This window comes from Ornithorhynchus anatinus, chromosome 5 (assembly GCF_004115215.2).
Source record: "Ornithorhynchus anatinus isolate Pmale09 chromosome 5, mOrnAna1.pri.v4, whole genome shotgun sequence".
Classification (NCBI taxonomy): domain Eukaryota; kingdom Metazoa; phylum Chordata; class Mammalia; order Monotremata; family Ornithorhynchidae; genus Ornithorhynchus; species Ornithorhynchus anatinus.
Window position 1 is genome coordinate 13,924,063 of NC_041732.1, and position 21,549 is coordinate 13,945,611.

The 21,549-nt window shown below is 52.4% G+C and overlaps 1 protein-coding gene across 2 annotated transcripts; it reads left to right on the top strand.

Annotated features, from left to right (window-relative positions):
• The first annotated feature begins 6,262 nt into the window (after positions 1–6,262).
• ULK3 (unc-51 like kinase 3) lies at positions 6,263–20,104 on the top strand. 2 transcript variants are annotated; one of them, XM_029065103.2, is made up of 16 exons: positions 6,263–6,430; positions 6,541–6,681; positions 9,667–9,787; positions 10,429–10,533; positions 11,057–11,200; positions 11,882–11,961; positions 13,296–13,451; positions 13,545–13,650; positions 14,030–14,070; positions 14,692–14,794; positions 15,548–15,612; positions 16,491–16,569; positions 16,719–16,759; positions 16,845–16,892; positions 17,123–17,189; positions 18,322–20,104. In XM_029065103.2, exons 1-16 carry the CDS (start codon positions 6,329–6,331, stop codon positions 18,336–18,338), a joined length of 1,416 nt encoding a protein of 471 aa, XP_028920936.1. In that variant the 5' UTR covers positions 6,263–6,328; the 3' UTR covers positions 18,339–20,104. The 2 variants fall into 2 exon arrangements, with proteins under 2 accessions (XP_028920936.1, XP_028920935.1); XM_029065102.2 differs by having other exon boundaries at positions 6,264–6,430; positions 11,879–11,961.
• The last annotated feature ends 1,445 nt before the right edge of the window (positions 20,105–21,549 follow it).

A 21,549-nucleotide genomic window follows, 5' to 3' on the forward strand; every position in this document is an offset into this window, starting at 1 on the left:
CCGTACTCATTCATTCATTCATTGTCGAATTTACTGAGTGCTTACTGTGTGAAGAGCACTGTGCTAAGCACTTGGAAAGTACAATTCAGCAATAGAGACAGTCCCTGCCCACAACGGGCTTACAGTCTAAAAGGGAGGAGACAGACATCAAAATACATAAAGAGGCATCAATAGCATCAATATAAATAAATGTAATTATAGCTGTATACACATCAAAATGAGAAAATATGCATTAATATAGAGTTATAGATATGAACATATATACACAAGTGCTGTATGGCTGGGGGGTAGAGTAGAGGGAGCGAGTTGGGGCAATGGGGACGGGAGGAGGAGCTGAGGAAAAGGGCTCAGTCTGGGAAGGCCTCTTGGAGGAGGTGAGCCTTCAGGAGGGCTTTGAACAGGGGAAGTGCACTAGTTTGGCAGATGTGAGGAAGGAGGGCATTCCAGGCCAGAGGTAGGACCTGGGCCAGGGGTCCACGGCGAAACAGGCAAGAAGGAGGCACAGTGAGGAGGTAAGCGGCACCAGAGGAGCGGAGTGTGTGGGCCAGGCTGTAGAAGGAGAGAAGGGGGTGAGGTAAGAGGGGGCAAGGGGATGGAGAGTTTTGAAGCCAAGTTTGAGCAGTTTCTATTTCATGTGAAGGTTGAGAGGCAACCACTGGAGATTTTCGAAGAGGGGAGTGACATCCCCAGACTGTTTCTGTAGAAAGAAAAACCGGGCAGCAAAGTGAAGTATAAATTGAAGTGAAGAGAGAGAGCTCGAGAATGCCTGTTCTCTGGTCGCCAGTTGAGGAAGCTTGGCTATCTCTGGCGTATGACGAGTGGATTGGGTAGTTTTCTGTCCCTGAGGACGTCATCTCTGCCCAGCAGACAAGTTCAGTCTGAATGGTAGATAGGCAGTGGCCTTGTGAATCCTTCTCAAAGTAATAATGTTGGTATTTGTTAAGCGCTTACTATGTGCCGAGCACTGTTCTAAGCGCTGGATTCATCAGCTGTTCTGAGTCCACCAGAGGAGAATGTCAGAGGCAAGCTCCCTCATTTATTCCTCTGGTGGTATTCGTAGAGCATCTACTGTGGACACAGCACTGTACTAAGCACTGGGAAAAGGTGTAAAGAAGCAGTGTAGTGGAAAGAATTTAGTGGCCCAGGAGTCAGGGAAGCTGGGATTTAATGCTAGCTCCACCACTTGTCTTCTATGTGACCGTGGGCAAGTCTCTTAACTTCTCTGTGCCCCGGCTTCCTTATCTGTAAAATGGGGATTCAGTGCCTGACTTCCTTCCCCCTTAGACTACAAGCCCAACGTAGGCAGGGAACGTGCCGATCTAATTATCTTGTATCTACTCCAGTGCTAAGTACAGCCCATAGTAATCACTTAAGTGCCAGTGTTACTATTATAAGTCATACCTAGTCCCAGTATATAGGGAGATCCCAAAATATGTAGAGAGAGGAGCACTGGGCACACAGGGAAAGATTGAAATAAAAGCAACATCTTCCCCTAAGCCAACAAGGACACTAATAAAAACAAAAATAGCAGTCTATCACTGGCAAAGCTGACCCGGGATGAAGGAGGCCTGAGGGAGCATGTCATCTTGGTGGCTGAGAGGACTTTGGATGGGGCTGCTAGCTCCTTGGAAGTAGGGACTGGAATATGAAATTGCAGACTGGAAAAAAAGGCTCAGTGGTAGAATGGAGTGGAAATGGGACATACGCCTCAGGAATGAAAAACCACACACATTCCGGACCGGGGGAAGATCGCTTAAAGCTCAAAAACAGCAAAATGTAACCAGGGATCAGCCTTAACTGGCAGCTGAATACGAGTAGGCCATGTTGCCCAGTACTGTGGTGGCTACTTAATTCACTCATTGAATAGTATTTATTGTGCGCTTACTACGTGCAGAGCACTAAATAGCAAATGAGCTATAGCAACAGGAGAGGCAGACAAAGACCAGGAAGTAATCCTCCTGACTCTGCATGGGTAAGATGCTCACTGGCTTAACGGGTCTAGTTTTGATTGTTGCCTCCTGACCGAAAGATACAGAGGAATGAAGGAGGGTCTGTGATGTTTCTGGGCATTTCTGAGATTGGACGCCTGACTAGAAACCAGTGTCCATGGCAGTTGGCGGCAAGGATAGGGATTCTTGGGGCTCTGATCAAGTCCTCTGAGACTGTCCCTGGCTCACTCGTTGCCCCCATCCTATCATTTAGGTTTTGGTACCCCCAAAAGGAGTAGGACGCCCTTGGGGCTCAGCTAGCCGGTCCTGCACCCTCAAAACTGGCTGCTGAAGTTGGATGGAATGCCTGCTGCCCCCCCCCCCCCTTCCTGGAACGGCAACCTTCGGACGTGCATGACTCATTCGGGCGCTTTGTGGTTATAAGCAGATGAAACTATTCCAGAGACAAGGGAGGTTATGTCTTCGGAGATCTTTATGGAAAGAAATGGGAAAATGTGTGGGCTGGATGCCCTGCTTGTTCATCTGCTCTGAGACCGTGGCCTGCACCAGGTGACCCGTTAGATTGTAACTTCTTGAGGACAGGGAAATGTTATCTTGCTACTGTTTTAATCCATTAATAGTATCAAACGCTTACTATGAGCACAGGCCTATACTAAGCACTTGGAAGAGTACAGCACAATTACCAGCGCATTCCCTGCCCATAAGATTACAGTTGAGAAAATTGTAGGAGATGAGTTTGACTCTTCCAAGTGTATAGTACAGTGCCCAACTCTCTTAGGCACTTCTCAAGTGACACTGATTTATGACTATGAAAATGTCAAATGGTGGCCAGGGAAGCCTACTTAAGGTAGCAGTAGTAAAGGTAGGTGTTTAATACCTATTGGGTGCAGGACACTGTATTAAGTGTTTGGGGCATGTAAGAAAAGCAAGTGACATATTCCCTACCCACAAAGAGCTTCCACTCTAATGGGAGAGACCTACTTTAAAGTATTTACAAGCAATTAGCAAAATAAGTAAATACCTGAACGGATTTTCAATATACTATTGAATGCATGTATATTCAAGAGCACTGAGGAGAAATATAAGTAGGATTGTAAGTGCTAGAGGTTGTGGATGGGTTTATATGACTTGGGATGCTGGGGATTAATCAGGGAAGGCTTGTTGGAGGAGGAAGGTTTTGACTGATTTGGGTGGGGTGGGTGTTTCCAATCTGGGGGTATGAGTGAGTGCAAGGGCAGAGGCAGGCGTCTTGAGAGCAAGGTCCAGTAAGGTTGGCTTGGGAGGAACAGAAAGAGCAGGTGGGAGAGTAGCAGGTGAAGAGAGTGGATATGTAAGGTGCGGTGAGCTGATGGAAAGCCTTAAGGCCAAGTGTGGGGAGTTTTGCTTGATGCAGAGGGCCACGAGCAGCCATTGGAGAGTTTTGAGAAGTAGAGTCGAGTGATGCTTTAGGAAGATAATCTTTGGAGGGAGGAGAAGCTGGAGGCAGGGAGATCAGTGAAGAGGTTGATATAATAATCTGTGAATGACCTGGGCTTCTATCAGGGTGATAATGTTTGGGTGGAGGGGTGCAGGAGGGAGGTAATGTGTGGGAAGAACTGGCAGAAGTTGACAGTAAAATTACATGCCAGGTGTTGAGAAGAAAGAACTGGCCGCAGAGCGGAGACTAGGGCAGCACTGACTACCCTTGCAGTTATCGGATGTCCAGATGCCCATGACATGGCATGTGTTTTCCTGGGCACACAGCATAGCATAATGATGTCCAGGGAACATCTTGAGTCAGTCGATTGTATTTACTGAGAGCTTACTGTATGCAGGGCACTGTACTAAGCATTTGGGAGAGGGTGATTCAACAATGTAACAGACACATGCCCTACCCTCAATGAGCTTACAGTCTAGTGGGCAGAGATCATGTCTACCTACTCCACTGCACCTGCCCAAGTGCTTAGTACAGAGTTCTGTGCACGGTAAGATCTTGATAAACACCACTGAAGGGTTGATTTGAGGAAATTTGCTGGTACCTAGCAGATTTCTCCCGAGGGCCCCTGAGCCCTCCCATCTACTTGCTCCTGAGCTGTTGTCTATTTCCCTCCCAAGTCTCAGGGAAGAAGGCCGCTGTTTCCAGCTACTGGAGCTGGTAGTGGGACCTGATGGGGAGGGAGACAGAGCGCTGGAAAACATAAATAAAGCAGGATGTAAAAGTGTTTGGTACAAAGCTGGAAGAATGGTCACCCTGTGTGAGGGAGGGAGGTGGCAGATAATGGCCACTTACAAAGATGGTAATATAATAATAATAACAATAATGGTTTTTGTTAAGTGCTTCCTAGGTGCTAAGCACAGTACTAAGCGCTGGGGTGGATACAAGGTAACCAGGTTGTCCCACACGGGGCTCGCAGTCACAGATGAGGTAACTGAGGCACAGAGAAGTAAAGTGGCTTGCCCAAGGTCACACAACAGACAAGTGGCAGACCCAGGATTAGAACCCACGTCCTCTGACTCCTGAGCCCGTGCTCTTGTCACTAAGCCATGCTACTCAGTTATTTGTTTTATAAGACCTATAGTGATTGGTTTGGTACTTGAAGACACAGATAATTATGAGCTGGGCAAGTAGTAAACCACCGATGCACAGGTCACCCAGCTGGACTACTGGCCTGGATATCACCTGTCCCAGGCTAAGTAAAGGGGGACTCGGGACCACTGTTTTGCAGAACCTGAAGCTCAGACTTTTTTTAAAAAAAAAACTGGTATTTGTTAAGCATTTACTTTGTGATCCCTTGGCACACAACCTCCTACAAGCTTTGCTTTTGGTTCGAGGCAGTGCTGGGCTGTCACCCCTTTCCCCTTAGACTGTGAGGTCATGTGGGATCAATAATACGTCCAATGGATTATCCTATATTTGTTCCAGCGTGTAGAACTGTCCTTGGCACAGAGAACTTACCAAATTCCACAGAGGAAGAGGAACCTAACCTTAGCCTGGAGTCCAGCGGGGCAGGGGAAGACAAGAACGCCAACCCTGGCCGTCAATTTTGGGAACCAAAGCTCTTCAAAAGGAGTGAGGGGAGCTAAGGATTCGGAACGGGCCCGGCCGGACTCAAATCCAGTCTCCCAAACTTCCAAACCTGTGCTCCAAATCCGCCCCGCTCCAAATTACATTCCCCAGGCGGGGTCGAGGGCCGCCAGGGGGCAGCAGGGAGCGCCGCTTGAAATTATGAGGCGACGGCCACTAGGGGGCATCAGGGAGCACTGCTTGCAGTTCCGAGGCAGCGGGCGCGAGGGGGCAGCAGTGAGCGCCGCTTGTGATTCTAAAGCGGCGGCCGCCAGGGGAGCCGTAGGGAGCGCCGCTTGCAATTTTGAGGCGGCGGCCGCTAGGGGGCGGCAGGGAGCACCGCTTGCAGTTCCGAGGCGGCGGTCGCTAGGGGGCAGCAAAGCGTGGCGTTGGCGATGCCAAGGCGGCGGCCATTAGAGGGCAGCAGGGAGCACCGTTTGCAGTTCCGAAGCGTCGGCCGCTAGGGGGCAGCAGAGAGCGACGCTTGCAATGCCGAGGCGACGGCCGCTAGAGGGCAGCAGGGAGCGCCGCTTGCTAATTTGAGGCGATGGCCGCTAGGGGGCAGCAGGGAGCGTCTCTTGCAAGGTCAAGGCGGCGGCCGCTAAGGGGCAGCAGGGAGTATTCATTCATTCAATAGTATTTATTGAGCGCTTACTATGTGCAGAGCACTATACTAAGCGCTTGGAATGAACAAGTCGGCAACAGATAGAGACAGTTCCTGCCGTTTGACGGGCTTACAGTCTAATTGGGGGAGACAGACAGACAAGAACAATGGCAATAAATACAGTCAAGGGGAAGAATATCTCGTAAAAACAATGGCAACTAAATAGAAACAAGGCGATGTACATTTCATTAACAAAATTAACTGCAGTTCCGAGGCGGCGGCCACTAGGGGGGGCAGCAGGGAGCGCCGCTTGCGATTCGGAGGAGGTGGCCGCTAGAGGGCAGCAGGGAAGCGCCGCTTGCAATGTCGAGGCGGCGGCCCCTAGGGGGCAGTAGGGGGCGCCGCTTGCAATGTCGCGGCAGCGGCCGCTAGGAGGGCAGCAGGGAGCGCAGCTTGCAGTTCCGAGGCGGCGGCCGCTAGAGGGCAGCAGGGAGCGCCGCTTGCAATGTCGAGGCGGCGGCCGCTAGGGGGCAGCAGGGAGCGCCGCTTGCAGTTCCGAGGCGGCGGCCGCTAGGGGGCAGCAGGATGCACCGCTTGAGATTCCGCTGCCGCGTAGGGAGGCCCAGCCCGGCCCGGCCGGTCCCTGCCCCCGCCCCCTGACCCTTGCCCCTTGCCCCCTGCCCCCGCAGGCTCGGCGGGCCTCGGTGCGGGGCTCCCGCGTCGAGGTGGGGGATGTCGGTCCCGGGCTGGGGCCCCCCGCGGCTGGACGGCTTCGTGCTGACCGAGCGTCTGGGCAGCGGCACCTACGCCACGGTGTACAAGGCCTACAGCAAGGTAAGGGGGGGAAAACTGAGGCAGGGGGCGGGGGTCGGGGGGGCGGCCCGGAGCTCCCCTTCCTCCCTCCACCCCCCTGAGCCGTCTCCGTCCCGCCCCTCGGCCCCCAGAAGGACGCCCGCCAGGTGGTGGCCATAAAGTGCGTCTGCAAGAAGAGCCTCAACAAGGCGTCGGTGGAAAACCTGCTGACGGAGATCGAGATCCTCAAGGCCGCCCGGCACCCGCACATCGTGCAGCTCTTGGACTTCCAGGTCCGCACCCCTGACCCCCGACCGCTCGGGCACGACAGGGCGGCCACAAGATGGTCTTTGGGAAGGGCTTCCAGGGTGCGGAGCACTGCGCCGAGCGCTCGGACAGGGCAATGCTGCAATAAAATGGTATTTGGGAAGGCCTCACTGGGTGCAGAGCACCGGGCCGAGCCCTTGGACTGTACAAAACTGCAACAAAATGATGTATTTGGGAAGCACTTGGTGCAGAGCACTAGGCCGAGCGCTTGGACAGTGCAATGCAGCAACTAAATGATATATTGGGGAAGCGCTTACTGGGTGCAGAGCACTGGGCCGAGCGCTTGGACAGTGCAATGCTGCAATAAAATGGTATTTGGGAAGGCCTCACGGGGTGCAGAGCACCGGGCCGAGCCCTTGGACTGTACAAAACTGCAACAGAATGATATATTGGGGAAGCGCTTACTGGGTGCAGAGCACTGGGCCGAGCCCTTGGATGTTACAGTGCTGCAATAAAATGATATTTGGGAAGCGTTTACTGGGTGCAGAGCACTAGGCCGAGCCCTTGGCTGTACAAAACTGCAACAAAATGATATATTGGGGAAGCACTTACTGGGTGCAGAGCACTGGGCCGAGCACTTGGACTTTACAATGCTGCAGTAAAATGATATTGGGGGAAGCGCTTACTGGATGCAGTGCACTGGGCCGAGCCCTTGGACTGTACAAAACTGCAACAAAATGATATATTTGGGAAGCGCTTACAGGGTGCAGAGCACTGGACTGAGCTCTTGGACAGTACACTGCCGCCACAAAATGGTATTTGGGAAGCGCTCACTGCGTGCCGAGCACTGTTCTAAGCGTTGGGGTAGTTACACGATAATCAATGTTAAGCGCATACTGTGTGCAGAGCACTGTTCTTAGCGCTCGGGTAGATACACGGTGATCAGTGTTAAGCTTTTACTATGTGCCAAGCACTGTTCTAAGCACCGGCATAGATACGCAGTAATCATATTGTCCGTGGGGCTCACAGTCTTAATCCCCATTTTACAGATGAGGTGACTGTGTGCCCAAGGTCACACAGCAGACAGGTGGCAGAGCTGGGATTAGAACCCACATCCTCTGACTCCCAAGCTCAGGCTCTTGTCACTAAGCCACACTACCTCCAGGGTGAACATAGTAATAATTAGGTATTTGTTAAGCACTTTTTATGTGCCAGGCACTGTACTAAGCACCACGGTGGATACAAGCCTAGAACCCATGACCTTCCAACTCCCAAGCCCGGGCTCTATCCGTTACACAGGGTCTTCTGACTGGCAGGCCTGGGTTCTTTTCATTAGTCCACACTGTTTATTACAGTAAGTGAACATGTGGCCTTCCCCCAAGGAGAGAGAGGGTACAATAAATGGCTGATAGGGAAATGATTTGCATGGAAGAATGTTTGCATTAGAAAAGCAACTTGGCCTAGTGGAAAGAGCACAGACCTAGGAGTCAGAGGACCCGGGTTGTAATCCTGTCTCTTTCACGTGTCTGAGCAAGTCACTTAACTTTTCTGTGCGTCAGTTTCCTCAGCTGTAAAATGGGGATTCAATACCTGTTCTCCCTCCTATTTAGACCGTGAGCCCCATGTGGATAGGGACTGTATTGGATCTGATTAACTTGTATCTAGCCCAGTGCTTAGAACGGTGCTTGACGCATAGCAAGTGCTTAATAAATACCTTAATTATTATTCATATTCATCAGTGGTGTATATCGAGTGATTTCTGGGTGCAGAGCACTGTGCTTGGGAGAATCTAATACAAAAGAGTTTGGTATTCATTCATTCAGTTGTATTTATTGCATATTTACTGTGTGCAGGGCACTGTACTGAGTGCTTGGGAGATTACTAAGTAACAAAAACACATTTCCTATATTTACTCCAGACTTCAGCCGCCCCGTCCCCTGTCTGACACTGGCATGAGGTCGAGTACTTGTTGGACCCAGATTTTTTAATTTCAGCTTCTATCCCCCCCCACCTCCACCTCAGCTTCTGCTGCCGAGCTTCTTAACTCAAATGTGGCGCCCGCATTCTCAGTAGCCTGGGAAGGGGCTGTGGCACCTAGGGGGCAAGTAGGGCGAGTGCCTGGGGTCCCCAACTGCCCCACCTGGAGAATTCATTCCTTCATTCCTTGGGTATTTATTGAGTGCTTATTGTGTACAGAGCAATGTACTAAGCGCTTGAAAGTATAGTACAGCAATAAAGAGAGACAATCCCTGCCCACAGCAGGCTCACAGTCCAGAGGGGAGACTGACATCAATACAAATAAACAGGCATCAATATAAGTAAATAGAATTATAGATATATACATATATACATAAGTACTGCATGGCGGAGAGAGGGAAGAGACCTGGGATTCAGAGGGTCATGGGTTCTAATTCCGGCTCCACCACTTGTCTGCTGTGTGACCTTGGGTGAGTCACACTTCACTTTTCTGGGCCTCAGTTACCTCATCTGTAAAATGGGGATTAAGACTGTGAGCCCCATGTGGGACAACCTGGCTAGGGCGTATCTACCCCAGCTCTTAAAACAGTGCTTGGCACACAGTAACTGCTTAACAAATACCATTATTGTTATCATCATTGAAGGGAATGAGTCAGAGTGATGTGGAAGGGAGGGGGGCTGAAGAAAAATGGGGCTTAATCTGGAAAGGCCTCTTGGAGGAGGTGCGCCTTCAAGTAGTGCTTTGAAGGGGTGGCCCTTAGAAGAGAATGGCTCTAGGTGTGGGCACACTTGGCGGACTTCCATATAACAGCGCATATGATGTCAACTCGTTCCTCCGTGTGCTCGGAATGCCACGTTTGTTGTCACCTGCGTCTCCCCATCGGGTATTCCCGAGTGCCACCATCACGCCCCAATACCCACCCACACACCCACACACTCTGATTGAAAGGGTGTAGTTCTGTGCCCCGGGAGCCGTGTTCTGCTTCTGCTGGGCCCCTTCCCCAGGGCCCACCCCCATCTCTCTCCTCCGGCAGTGGGACAGCACTAACATCTACCTGATCATGGAGTTCTGTGCTGGGGGTGACCTGTCCCGCTTCATCCACGCCCGGAGAATCCTCCCAGAGAAGGTCGCCCGCATCTTCTTGCAGCAGCTGGGTAAAGGTTCCCTGCCCCCTACCCCTCTGCCCCGGGCCAGCTGCGTAACCTAGGAAAAAGCACAGAACTATTGCTGCGTGACCTTGGGCAAGTCACTAAACGACCTTAGGTCTCAGTGTCTTCATCTATAAAATGGGCATAAACTGCTTGTTTTCCCTCCCTCTTCGACTGTGAGTCCGAGTGAGAAAGGGTCTATGTCTGTATCTTGCATCTACCCCAGAACTTGGCACATAGTAAGTGCTTAATTAATACCACATCATCAATTTTATTGTTATTATTCTCCCTCCTGCTCTTAACTACCCTCTCCTGGCCCCAGCAACTCTTCCCCATCCAAGAGATCATCGCTTTCCCTTCTGAACCTTTTCAACACACCAGGCTTCCCTACTTAGACTGTGAGTTCCATATGGGGCCTGATTATCTTGTCTCTACTCCAGCGCTTAGTACAGTGCTTAACGTATAGTAAGTTCTTAACAAATGCCACAGTTAGTGTTATTGTCGATCACCCCCTCTGGGGCACGAAGTCCCCCGAAGACAGCTGTTTCCAGCTACTTTGTCTCCTGGATAGAAGGGGAGGTGCACGGGGGGTTCAGTTTCTCCTTCACCTCTCTGCCCAACTGTGTCCACCGTGCTCCTTTCCCCAGCCAGTGCCCTCCAGTACCTGCACAGTCGCAACATCTCCCACCTGGACCTGAAGCCGCAGAACATCCTGCTGACCTCTCTGGAAAGGCCACATCTCAAACTGGCAGGTGGGCGAGGGGCCGGCCAGCGAGTGGGAGTGAGGGTGGGGCTTGAGGGGGCCCAAGATCCTGTAGTTGCCTCCCCCACAGCCCCACCCAGGGGGTCCTGTGAAGCCACTCTGTCTCTAGTCTTCGGGGGCACCACCTGGGCCCCTATTTCAGAGTCTCCGGCAGGAGGGCAGCAGCTCTGGCCATGGGGACCTCCGGGATTTTAGGGTCGACAAGGGGGACCGAGTCTTGTCTTCAGCTCGTCGTGGGCAGGGAAAGCGTCTACCATCTCTGTTATATCGTACTCTCCTTAGTGCTCTGCCCACCGGTAAGCACTCAATAAATCTTCTTGATGGATCCATTGATCGGCCAGGTAGGAGTTGCTGCTTCTGGGCTGGGCTAGGCCTGTTCCCAGGTCCCAGGATCTCTCCCTAGCCTCTCCCTCCCCAGCCCTGAGAGCTGCCACTCCCTCTCTCCCTCTGTCTCTCCGCACGTCTCTCTCTCCTCCTCCTTGGGGCCTGAACCCAGCCCTTTCTGTCCACAGACTTTGGCTTCGCCCAGCACATGACACCGTGGGCCGAGCAGCACGTCCTGCGGGGCTCCCCTCTGTACATGGCCCCCGAGATGGTGTGCAGGCGGCAGTATGATGCCCGTGTGGATCTCTGGTCTGTGGGTGTCATCCTGTACGGTGAGAGCCATTCCCCTCTGGGGGGCTCGAGGGCAACGGGGCCCGGGGAGCGGAAGCGGTGGGGGCTGCGCCTGCGTACGGATGGCAGCGGGACCGACTCTCGACAGCGATCGGTGATGGCGGGAGGCGGCTGCTGCAGAGGGCACTGTCGACGGGGGCGGGGTGGGGCAGGGGCACAGCTTCGGATCCCAAAGCTCCCTCCAGCCACAGTTGGAAGTGGTGCCTGGGTAAATGAAGACCGGGGAGGAGAATGCAGTGGGTCTGGAACCAAACGAGGGGAAGCAGCCTGGCCGGGGGGAAAGAGGAAAGAGCCCAGGCCTGGGAGTCAGAGGATCCGGGTTCTAATACTGACTCAGCCTCAGACGAGTCTCTTAACGGCTCTGAGCCTCATCTCTAAAATTGAGATGAAATGCCTGTTCTCCCTCCCCCTTAGACTATGAGCCCCAGGTGGGACAGGGGTTTGCTTTGACCTGATTATCTTGTATCTACCCCAGGGCTTAAGGGTGGTATTTGGCAGACAGCAAGCACTTAACAAAAACCACTGTACAATTACTGGAAATTACTATTATTGTAATCCTGCCCCTTGGGCCTCCAGCCCCAGCCTCCGGGCTGGCCACAGTGCCGGAGAGGCCCTGGGCCCGTTGCTGACTGCCCCCCTCCACCTCTGACTCTCCCCAGAAGCTCTGTTCGGAAGGCCGCCTTTCGCCTCCAGGTCTTTCACAGAGCTGGAGGAGAAGATCCGCAGCAACGACGTCATTGAGGTAGGGCCCCAGTCAGAGTAGCAGTAAAAGTGGCAGCAGGAGGAGAAAGCAGCAGTAGCAGTAGTATTTATTAAGCTCTTACTATGTGCGGAGCACTGTATTAAGCGCCGGGAGAGACTATACAGGTGGGAATTAGTCCCAGAATCCATTCAGTCGTATTTACTGAGTGCTCACACTGTGCAAAGCACTGTACTAAGACACGTGGGAGAGTATACTGCAACTCTGAACAGACGTGTTCCCTGCCCACAACGAGTTTAACGATGAAGCAGCGTGGCTCAGTGGAAAGAACCTGGGCTTGGGAGTCAGAGGTCATGGGTTTGAATCCCAGCTCTGCCACTTGGCAGCTGTGTGACTGTGGGCAAGTCACTTCACTTCTCTGTGCCTCAGTGACCTCATCTGTAAAATGGGAATTAACTGTGAGCCTCATGTGGGACAACCTGATTACCCTGTATCTACCCCAGCGCTTAGAACAGTTTTCTGCACATAGTAAGCGCTTAACAAATATCAGCATTATTATTACTGTCTTGAGGGGAAGAAATACATTAACATAAGTAAACTACAGATTTGTACATAAGTGCTGTGGGGTTGGGAGGGGGGTGATGAATAAAGGAAGCGAGTCAGGGTGATACAGCAGGGAGTAGAAGAGGAAAAGAGGGCTTAGTCAGGGAAGGCCTCTTGGAGGAGATATGCTTTCAATAGGGCTTTGAAGGGTGGGTGAATGATTGTCCATCCAATTTGAGGAGGGAGGGCATTCCGGGCCAGAGGCGGGACATAGAGGAGAGGTCAGTGGCGAGATATGTGGGATTGAGGCAAAGTGAGAAGGTTAGCAGGAGAAGAGTGAAGTGTGTGGGCTGGGTTGTACGGGGTGAGGTGGGAAGGGGCAAGGCGATGGAGAGTCCCAAGCACAGGGTGAGGAGCCTGGCTGGGGAGTGGGGAGGGTCTGGGAACCCAATGAGAGGGAGAGGCTGCGCAGCGGCATGTCTGTGGATGAGCATTTAGCACCATGGATCTGGATCTGCCTCTAGGCTCAGACGATGGCAATTCCCCCTCCCACCTGACTCCAGCTTGCCACTGGGGGACATTGGTCAAGTCCTTTAAATTTCTCCATGCATCGGTTGCCGCCTCTTTAAAATGGGCCAAAGACCAGTGCCCTGTCCCTACCTCCCAGGGAGGTTGGGACTAAAGATTAATTCATTAAGTAGTATTTATTGAGCACTTACTATGTTCAGAGCACTGTTCTAAGACTACAGATGAGACGAGGCGGTGAGCGGGCTGGTGGAATCTCGGTGTTTCTGGTGGCTAGGCACCGAGGGGTTATCCCTCCCCTTTCCCAGCTCCCCACACGACCTCAGATCTCCCGGAACGGCCGGGACCTCCTACAGCGTCTCCTGGAGCGGGATCCCAGCCGGCGCATCTCCTTCCAGGACTTCTTCGCCCACCCCTATGTGGACCTGGAGCACATGCCCAGCGCAGAGAGCCTGGACCGGGCGGTGAGGGGATCGTGGGGCAGGGCAGGGCAGGACCAGAGCCCTCCCTAGGCCAGACTGACCGTCCCCCGCCCCCCTGTCCTCTCTCCACCCCAGACAGCTCTGGTCGTGGAAGCGGTGAAGAAGGACCAGCAAGGTGATTATGGGGATGCCCTCTCCCTCTACTGCAGGGCCCTGGACTATTTCGTCCCTGCTTTGCACTGTGAGTACTTAGTGAGAATCCCCCGGCTTCCGTCCTCCCCAGTCCCCTCCTGGGTCCTTGCAGCCAGAGTAACTCTGACCCTCCCCTCTGCAGTGGGTTATTGAAAAAGGAAAAGCGCCTCTTCAACCACAGCCTGGAGGTCACACAGCATTCCCTAGGGCCCCAGGGCAAGCAGCGGGAACCCAGAGGCAGGGGGATGGACTGCCTGATGTCCGGGAGTTGGCCAGGATTTGGTCAGAGCCCCTCCCCCTCTTTGAGGCTGTATTATTTTGCTTTCCCGGGAAGGGAGCTGCAGGGGATGGGGAGGGCTTCCTAGGGCCGGAGGGTCTCCTACCCCCAGCACCGACCTAGTGAACCCCCACTTCTGCTCCTCCCTTAGATGAAGTGGATGCCCGGAGGAAGGAAGCCATCAGGGTCAAGGTCAGTGAGGGGCGACTGCAATGAGAGGGGGGCTGAGGGAGGCTGGTCAGGGTGAACCCTTGTGGCACCGAGTATGGGGAGTAGTGCTCCTCCCCACCCCACCTCCGAGCCGCCTTGGCTCTGGGGGATGCAGGGTCTGTCCGAGTGTGTCCGGTGACCATCCTCAAGGTCAGTCAGTTGCCCCAACCCGAAACACCTACGAAAGCTGGACGAGTTTGGTTCGGATTGAGAACCCCAGGCTCCCTTGGAATGGGGCACACTCCCTGGCCCCCTTCCAGCGCCGCCAAAGCCAGCAGCCAAGGGAAGGGTGGGGTTACCCCCTCTCTACTGGGCTATCTCCCCACCAAAGAGACAACCTCCTGCAGGACCTGGACTGCAGTAGCCTCAAGTGGTAGGAAAGAGGGAGAAGCTAGTGAAGAGGCTTATGGGAGCAGGAAGACACTTCTAGTCTCAAAACATCTTGAGGGCAGGGATTGTGTCTGCCAGCCTCGTTGTCCTGTGCTCTCTCGAACTCTTACAATGCTCACTCTGCACACAGTAAGCGCACAGTGAATACTAAGGATGGTTAGTTCATAGCGCGGTCTGTGCCCGGTGTCTCCCTCTCCCCCATTCTCCCCTCAGGTGGGGCAGTACGTGTCCCGGGCCGAGGAACTGAAAGCGCTGGTCAACTCCTCCAACCGGACTCTTCTGCGGCAGAACAGCTCTACTCTTGACCTCCTCAAAGGTGCTGGGTGCCGCAGCACCCCTTGCTGGCCAGCGGGGCCACTTTGAGGCCTTTGCTCTCACGGCTCCCATTGCCCTCTCCTCCCTTTCCTCCTTGCTGTTTCCCAGCACCCCTGGACTGGACTTGGCAGGAAAGCAAGAGGGCTCCAGGCCAGTGGGAAGTGGGGATTCGGTGAGCTACTTGGGAGTGGTCTAGGTCCCCCCCTGCCATTAGAAAGTAGGATCCCTGAGGGCAGGGATTGTATCTACTAACTTCATTGTACCCTCCTAAGCTCTTAATATAGTGCCCGGCACCAAAAAAGCTCTCTATCAAGGGTATTTATTGAGTGCTTACCGTACTCTACAAGGCACTTGCGAAGTTAACAGTACATGAGAGTTGGTTGACACTGTGAGCAGGGATCGTGTCTACCAACTCTATTATATTGTCCTCTCCCAAGCAGTACAGTGCTCTGCACACAGTAAGCGCTCAATAAGTGCGATTGATAAACTCGATTGATCGCTACCCATATGGAGCTCGAAGAATACCAAATGTTGATTGATTAATTGGTCACCAGCTCCCTGGAATCCAGTGTAGGCTTATGGCCCGTTCCCTTACTGTGTAGCCCCCCCATTTGTCCTGATCCTGTGCGGAAGGAGGTCCTAATCATACCAGGCAGTGGACTTAGCAAGACCCTTGAGGCTACTATGGCACCAATGACCCCCAAACCCATTCATCCCACCCTCTTGAGTCTGAGCACCAACCTTGTTGTTGCAGAGATGGCTCGTGACAAACCCCGTCTTCTTGCTGCCCTGGAGGTGGCCTCCGTAGCCATGGCCCAGGTGAGTGGCTCGGGTGAGGGAGCCATGGGCGGGAGGCAGGTGAAGGGAAGAGGGGTGGGGCAGGGGGGGTCTCCACCCCCTGCTGTGACCCTGAAGACCCCTGTTCCACCCCCATTCTCTAGGATTGTTCCTGGCACCTGACCTCAGTCTTGACTCTTCCCCACCTCCCACCGCTTGCTCACTTTGGGTCTCCCCTCCTCCTCACCCCCCGCCCCCTAGCTTGAAGCAGCTAGTCCCTCCCTCTGATCCAGCATGGCTCAGTGGATAGAGCACAGGCCTGGGAGTCAGAAGGACCTGGGTTCTAATCCTGGCTCCACCACATGTCTGCTGTGTGACCTTGGGCAAGTCACTTCACTTCTCTATGCTTCAGTTACCTCATCTGTAAAATGGGGATTAAGAATGTGAGCCCCAAATGTAGGACAGGGACTGTGTCCAACCTGATTAACTTGTATCTACCCCAGTGCTTACAGCAGTGTTTATTACGTAGTAAGTGCTTAACAAGTAACATAATTATTGTCATCCAATAGACCGTGGCCTCTACCCATAGTCAGAGTCCTCCTGAAAGCCCATCTCCTCCCTGATGCATTCTCCGTATCCAAGTCTTGGAAATCTGTTGGCACTTGTGGGTCTTACATTTCTTTTCTGGGCTTATATGAAGTCAGTTGTACAGCCAATTAAATACATTGATTCCTTGGTAGTTACTTTCTGGCCTGTCTTCCCCATTAGAGTGGAAGCTCCTTGTGGACAGGGAATGGCCCTTGCTTGTTTTGTAGTTAGCCACTTAATACAGTGCACCGCGCCCAATAAGTACGCCTGTGACTACTGCTGCTTCCCTAGAGCTGTCACCGTTAATTCCAAGGAACTGGGATTTGTTCTAGGAGGAAGAAGGCAAGGACAATGGCGACATCCTGGATCTCTACCAACAGAGCCTGGGGGAGCTGCTGCTCATGTTGGCGGGTGAGTCCCAGCATCCACTGCTCCCTTCCTGCCCCCAGTCCAAGAGATCAGCTCGTCATTCATTCAGTCTTATTTACTGAGCGCTTACTGTGTGCGCAGCACCCCGGGCCAGGCTGGAACCCTCACGTATTTCCCCTTTACCTTGGCAGCTGAGCCCGCTGGGAGGAGACGGGAGCTGCTGCACGCCGAGGTGGGTGTGGGGGCTGTGGATGTCCGACCGGGACTCGAGGACCCTGGCCAGTCGATAGGCAGTGATAATTCTCTCCCGTTGACAGGTTCAGACCCTGATGGGCCGGGCGGAGTATCTGAAGGAGCAATCCAAGGTACAGCTGGGCTGGGTGGAGACAACCATAGAAATCTCATTATACCCCAAGGAAGTGCTTAGTACAGTGCTCTGCACATAGTGAGCAATCATTAAAACCATGGCTTGATTAGTTGGTTGTTCAGGGCCAGGGTGACCTTGACATCATAAAGCAGTTGTCTCTCTTTCCTTCTCCACCTACCCCTTTCTGTGATTCTCTCCCTCTGTTCCCTCTCTCTCGTACACACACAGATGAGAGAGTCCCAATGGGAAGCAGAATCTACAGACAAGGAGGGTCTCTCCGAGTCCATCCGGAGCTGTGAGTACACCCTCCACCCCATGGGGAGGCGAGGGACTTTGGGAGGGTTGCGGGGAGGGATCAGAGGGCATACATGGGGAGCAGAGGAGGGGCCAGCAGCCAATTGGGTTGGAGAGAGGATTGGGGACAGGCAGGACCCTCACCATAAAAAGCCCTGTTGTCAGGGGAGAGGAAGTGGCCAGTTTAGGGGAGCTCCTGACCGGTGTAGAAGACATATAGGGGGTCAGAGGGATGCATGGTCTAGTAGTCCCCTCCTGTGCCCACCACCCCTCCCAGTCCCCCAACCCAGCTCCTGCATACAAACCCAGGGAAGTTTCTCCAGCTCTGATGACTCCAGCCTGGGCCTCACTGGCCACAGGCCTTCATGGGGGCCTGGAGCCATGCTCAGTCTGAGTAACCAGGTCCAGAAAAAGTGGACAAAGTGTGTGAGAGAGACCCTCTCAGGGGCACATAACAGGCGCAGGTGCTGTCTCCCCTTGGCAGTCACGCCTTTGAGCCAAAGAGGAACCTGTCTGCTACAGGGAGGCCTGAGTGAGAGATGGGGGGCGGGTGGGACCAGTGACACGTCCCAGCTGTTTTGCAGGAAGAAGGGTACAAATAGAAAAGGGTTCCTGTCAGGTTTTGTCTGCCAGCATGAGGTTAGGAGATTCCCTCTCGAGGCTTCTGCATCTCCCACTGCCCTCAACTAGGTCTTTCCCTAACTTTGTTTTTCAATTAGATCCCAAGAACTTTTGGGTGGGAGGGGCAGAAATTCTGCTAGCCACACCCCCTCCCACCCCCAACCACCATACCTCTCTTAAAGTTCTACCAGTTTAGGGATGTCTCAGAGCAAACAGCCACACACCAGCGCTCTGACACTCTTTCTCTGCCTGTGGCCTTCTCCTCTCTGGGCCTCATCCTCTCAACCTCCCCTGTGGCTAGTGTAGACAGGGGATGAGGTTTCCACTGACAAAAGGCCACGACGGCTGCCAAAACACAAGTTTCCTTTGGGCAAGCAATCCCTCCTTCCTCCAGGCCCAAGCCCTCCTCAGCCTGTCTCTCTCCCTGCCGGGGGCTCTGGAGCAAGGAAGGGTGAAGCAGGCTTCTAGGTGTGAGTCCCCTAATTCTTTGTTCTCCTGTCTCCTCGGCTCAGCTTGCACACTGCAGTAATTCTCCAAAGGCCTGGAGTCAAACCATCGCCTGGAAGAGCAGCCCGGGGCTGCCGCCCCCACACAGGAAGACCTGCCTTGGACTCGAGGGAGGAGGTGGAGGGGACGGGGTTGGAATGGATGTCCTTTCTAAGTCATGTGGGAACAGCCCTCCTCCCCCTCACCTTTTCTATTCCCCTGAGTGCACATCATGATCTGTATTTGGTTTCTCTTCCGTATTCACTAGATTAAACCAGCAAGGACTGATGAACAGGGCTATGTAGGTGCCCTGACAAGGGACTTGGGGGCTTACAAGAATGGGGGGGTTTTGGGAGCCAGCCTAGGAACAGCAGATCTTGGGGTTATGGAGGGATTTCCCCGCACATGTGGGGGCATAGGGGGTGGATTGAAGGCTCAGTTTCTGAACAAGAGGCTTCTTTCACCAGAACCCCTTGCTTGCTCCCATGGGGCCAAGCGAGGATCTTGTCTTGCGGGGCTGAGTCCTAGCCCTGATGGTGGGAGTGAAGGGTCCCTTTGGCTTCTGTCCACATGCTGGCCCTGGGTCTCTGGCTAATCACAATTTCCCTCAAAACTGTGTTCTGGCAGGATTTTCCTGCTCCCAGATTTGTGACTTGCTGACTCTCCACAGCCCTCCCTGATCATCAGGAATCCAGTGCCCTTGATCTCAGGTGGGAATTGGGGAGCGGGGGAGATCTCTGACCTCACAATGTATCCCAGTCCCAACCCCATGGACCTCTCTGGTGCTGCCCCACTCCTCAGGCTTGCTAAAACCATCACCCCCTCAGACTCCCTTCTGGGGATGGTGCTGAATCAGACAGGTTCTCAGCAACAGACCTGAGTGCAGAAATGTGGACACTTTTTTTTCTCCCCTGGCATGCAATCAGGCTTGAATCTGAGTGTTTCTTGCAGCAGTATTCTGCACAGGGCAGAGCCAAGCATGATGAAAATAATTCGGGAGGAAACACTATCAAGGTGAAGCGGGACTGAGCTGTGAAGATGAACTGGCCCATTCTACTGACTGAAAAGGGAATCAAATTGCCTAGAAGCGACAGAGTTTAACTTAGACATTAAGCATGTGGTATGGGGTTAATGTCTTCAGGATGGGACCCCCAAACCTCTTGAAGTCCAATAATTCTTCATTTCCCAGCCCAGCCTAGGAGACTTGCCCCACCCCTGGTGTGGTTCCTGCAGATGAATAATGTTGAAACTGGAATCATTTAGCTGCCCCAGGTCCCCGCTTGGGTTTGTTTGGGCCTGTGACCTTCTCCACTGTGGCCCAGACAATCTTGAGGGTTTCTATTTTGTTTTTAAATCCTTTAGGCTTAAAAAAAAACCTCTCGTGTCACATGATTGAGGGAGTCATCTCTCCAGAGAAATTTAGGTTACCCTAATATTTTAATTTATGATCTCCTTTCTGTCCATTGGTCACTCCCAGTCGCACAGGATTATTAGAGAAACTAAAAGGTTTATGCGGGATGGAGAGGGTGGTTAAGATGAGAAAGAGGTAAAAGAGACCAACAGGGAGACTGGGAGGTAGACCAGAAGGCCAGTGAGAGTTAGCTATAAATTGGTGTCACAGTGTTTTGCGACAATCATTTGGCCTTTTTTTTTTTTGAACTGGTAAAACTTCAGATCCTTTAATCCTGCAGCCTCCACCACCGGCAAGAGATTAAGGGGGCAAATCTCTTGTAGACCTCAGCACTTCTTACCAGTTAAAATGATGTGATGTATTTATTGCTTACTATATTAAATTATTTTCTAAATCCATTGCTCCTCTTTTTTCTTTCTCCTGGAGTTGGGTTACTGACCCAGGCTGGGTCACTTTCCCAAGTGAGGAATGAGGACCCTATGGAAAAGAGTGAATTCAAGGGCTGGGCTATGATAACATTGGTACTTAAGTGCTTACTATGTGCCAAGCACTGTACTTAACTCCAGGATAGATATAAGATAATCAGACTGAAAACAGTCCCTGTCCACTTGGGGCTCACGGTCTAGAAGGGAGAAGGATTTAATCCCCATTTTACAGCTGATAAAATTGAAGGCACAGAGAAGGGAGGTCACACAGTAAGCAAGTGGCGGAGCCAGGATTAGAACCCAGCTCCTTTAACTCCCAGGGCTAGGCTCTTTCCGCTACGGCACACTGCTTCTCATTACTGAAGAATGAGAAGCATTCTTCTATTCTTTTGAAAAGCAGCATGGCTCAGTGGAAAGAGCACGGGCTTTGGAGTCAGAGTTCATGGGTTCGAATCCCTGCTCTGCCACTTGTCAGCTGTGTGACTGTGGGCAAGTCACTTAACTTCTCTCTGCCTCAGTTACCTCATCTGTAAAATGGGGATTAACTGTGAGCCTCAGGTGGGACAATCTGATTACCTTGTATCTACCCCAGTGCTTAGAACAGTGCTCGGCATGTAGTAAGTGCTTAACAAATATTATTATTATTAATATTATTACTGTGGGTTCCTATTGGCTTTGTATTCCCTTCTCCCTGACCTACACCCAGCTTCAGTCTCCTTTCAGAAACAGGCTTGGGTGAGGTCCCTGAACTAGGATCACTATTCACTAATATTAGGAAGTATGTGTATAGGGGTAAGAAGCTTACACCGAGGTGGAGTTTCCCATTTTTCATTTATATTTAGTCACCCTACCCTCAGGATTTCTGTACATAGCTGTAATTTATTTTAATATCCGTCTCCCACTCCAGACTATAAATTCCTTTTAGAGAGGGAATGTGTCTACCAACCATTCATTCAATCATTGAGCACTTACTGTGTGCAAAGTACTGTACTAAGCACTTGGAAAGTACAATTCGGCAACAAATAAGAGACAATCCCTACCCAAAAACAGGTTCACAGTCTAGAAGAGGGGAGACAGACAACAAAACAAACAGGCATCAATAGCATCAATATAAATAGGATTATAGATCTATACACATATAAGTAGAATAATAAATATACATATACACAAGTGCAGTGGGGAGGGGAGTGGGGTAGAGCAGAGGGAGGAAGTAGGAGTGATGGGAAGGGGAGGAGGAGCAGAAGAAAAGGGGGGCTCTGTCTTGGAAGGTCTTCTGGAGGAGGTGAGCTCTCAGTAGGGCTTTGAACAGGGGAATTGCGCTAGTTTGGATGATGTTAGGAGGGAGGACATTCCAGGCCAGAGGTAGGATGTGGGGCAGGGGTCGACGGCGGGACAAGCTGGAACGAGGCACATTGAGG

Bases quoted from the DNA above. Each gene is read 5' to 3' on its own strand.
- ULK3 (XM_029065102.2), top strand. From the start codon at position 6,329: ATGTCGGTCCCGGGCTGGGGCCCCCCGCGGCTGGACGGCTTCGTGCTG. The intron at 11,201-11,878 runs GTGAGAGCCATT...GACTCTCCCCAG, and splicing joins TGTGGGTGTCATCCTGTACG to AAGCTCTGTTCGGAAGGCCG. The intron at 13,651-14,029 runs GTGAGTACTTAG...CTCCTCCCTTAG, and splicing joins TTTCGTCCCTGCTTTGCACT to ATGAAGTGGATGCCCGGAGG.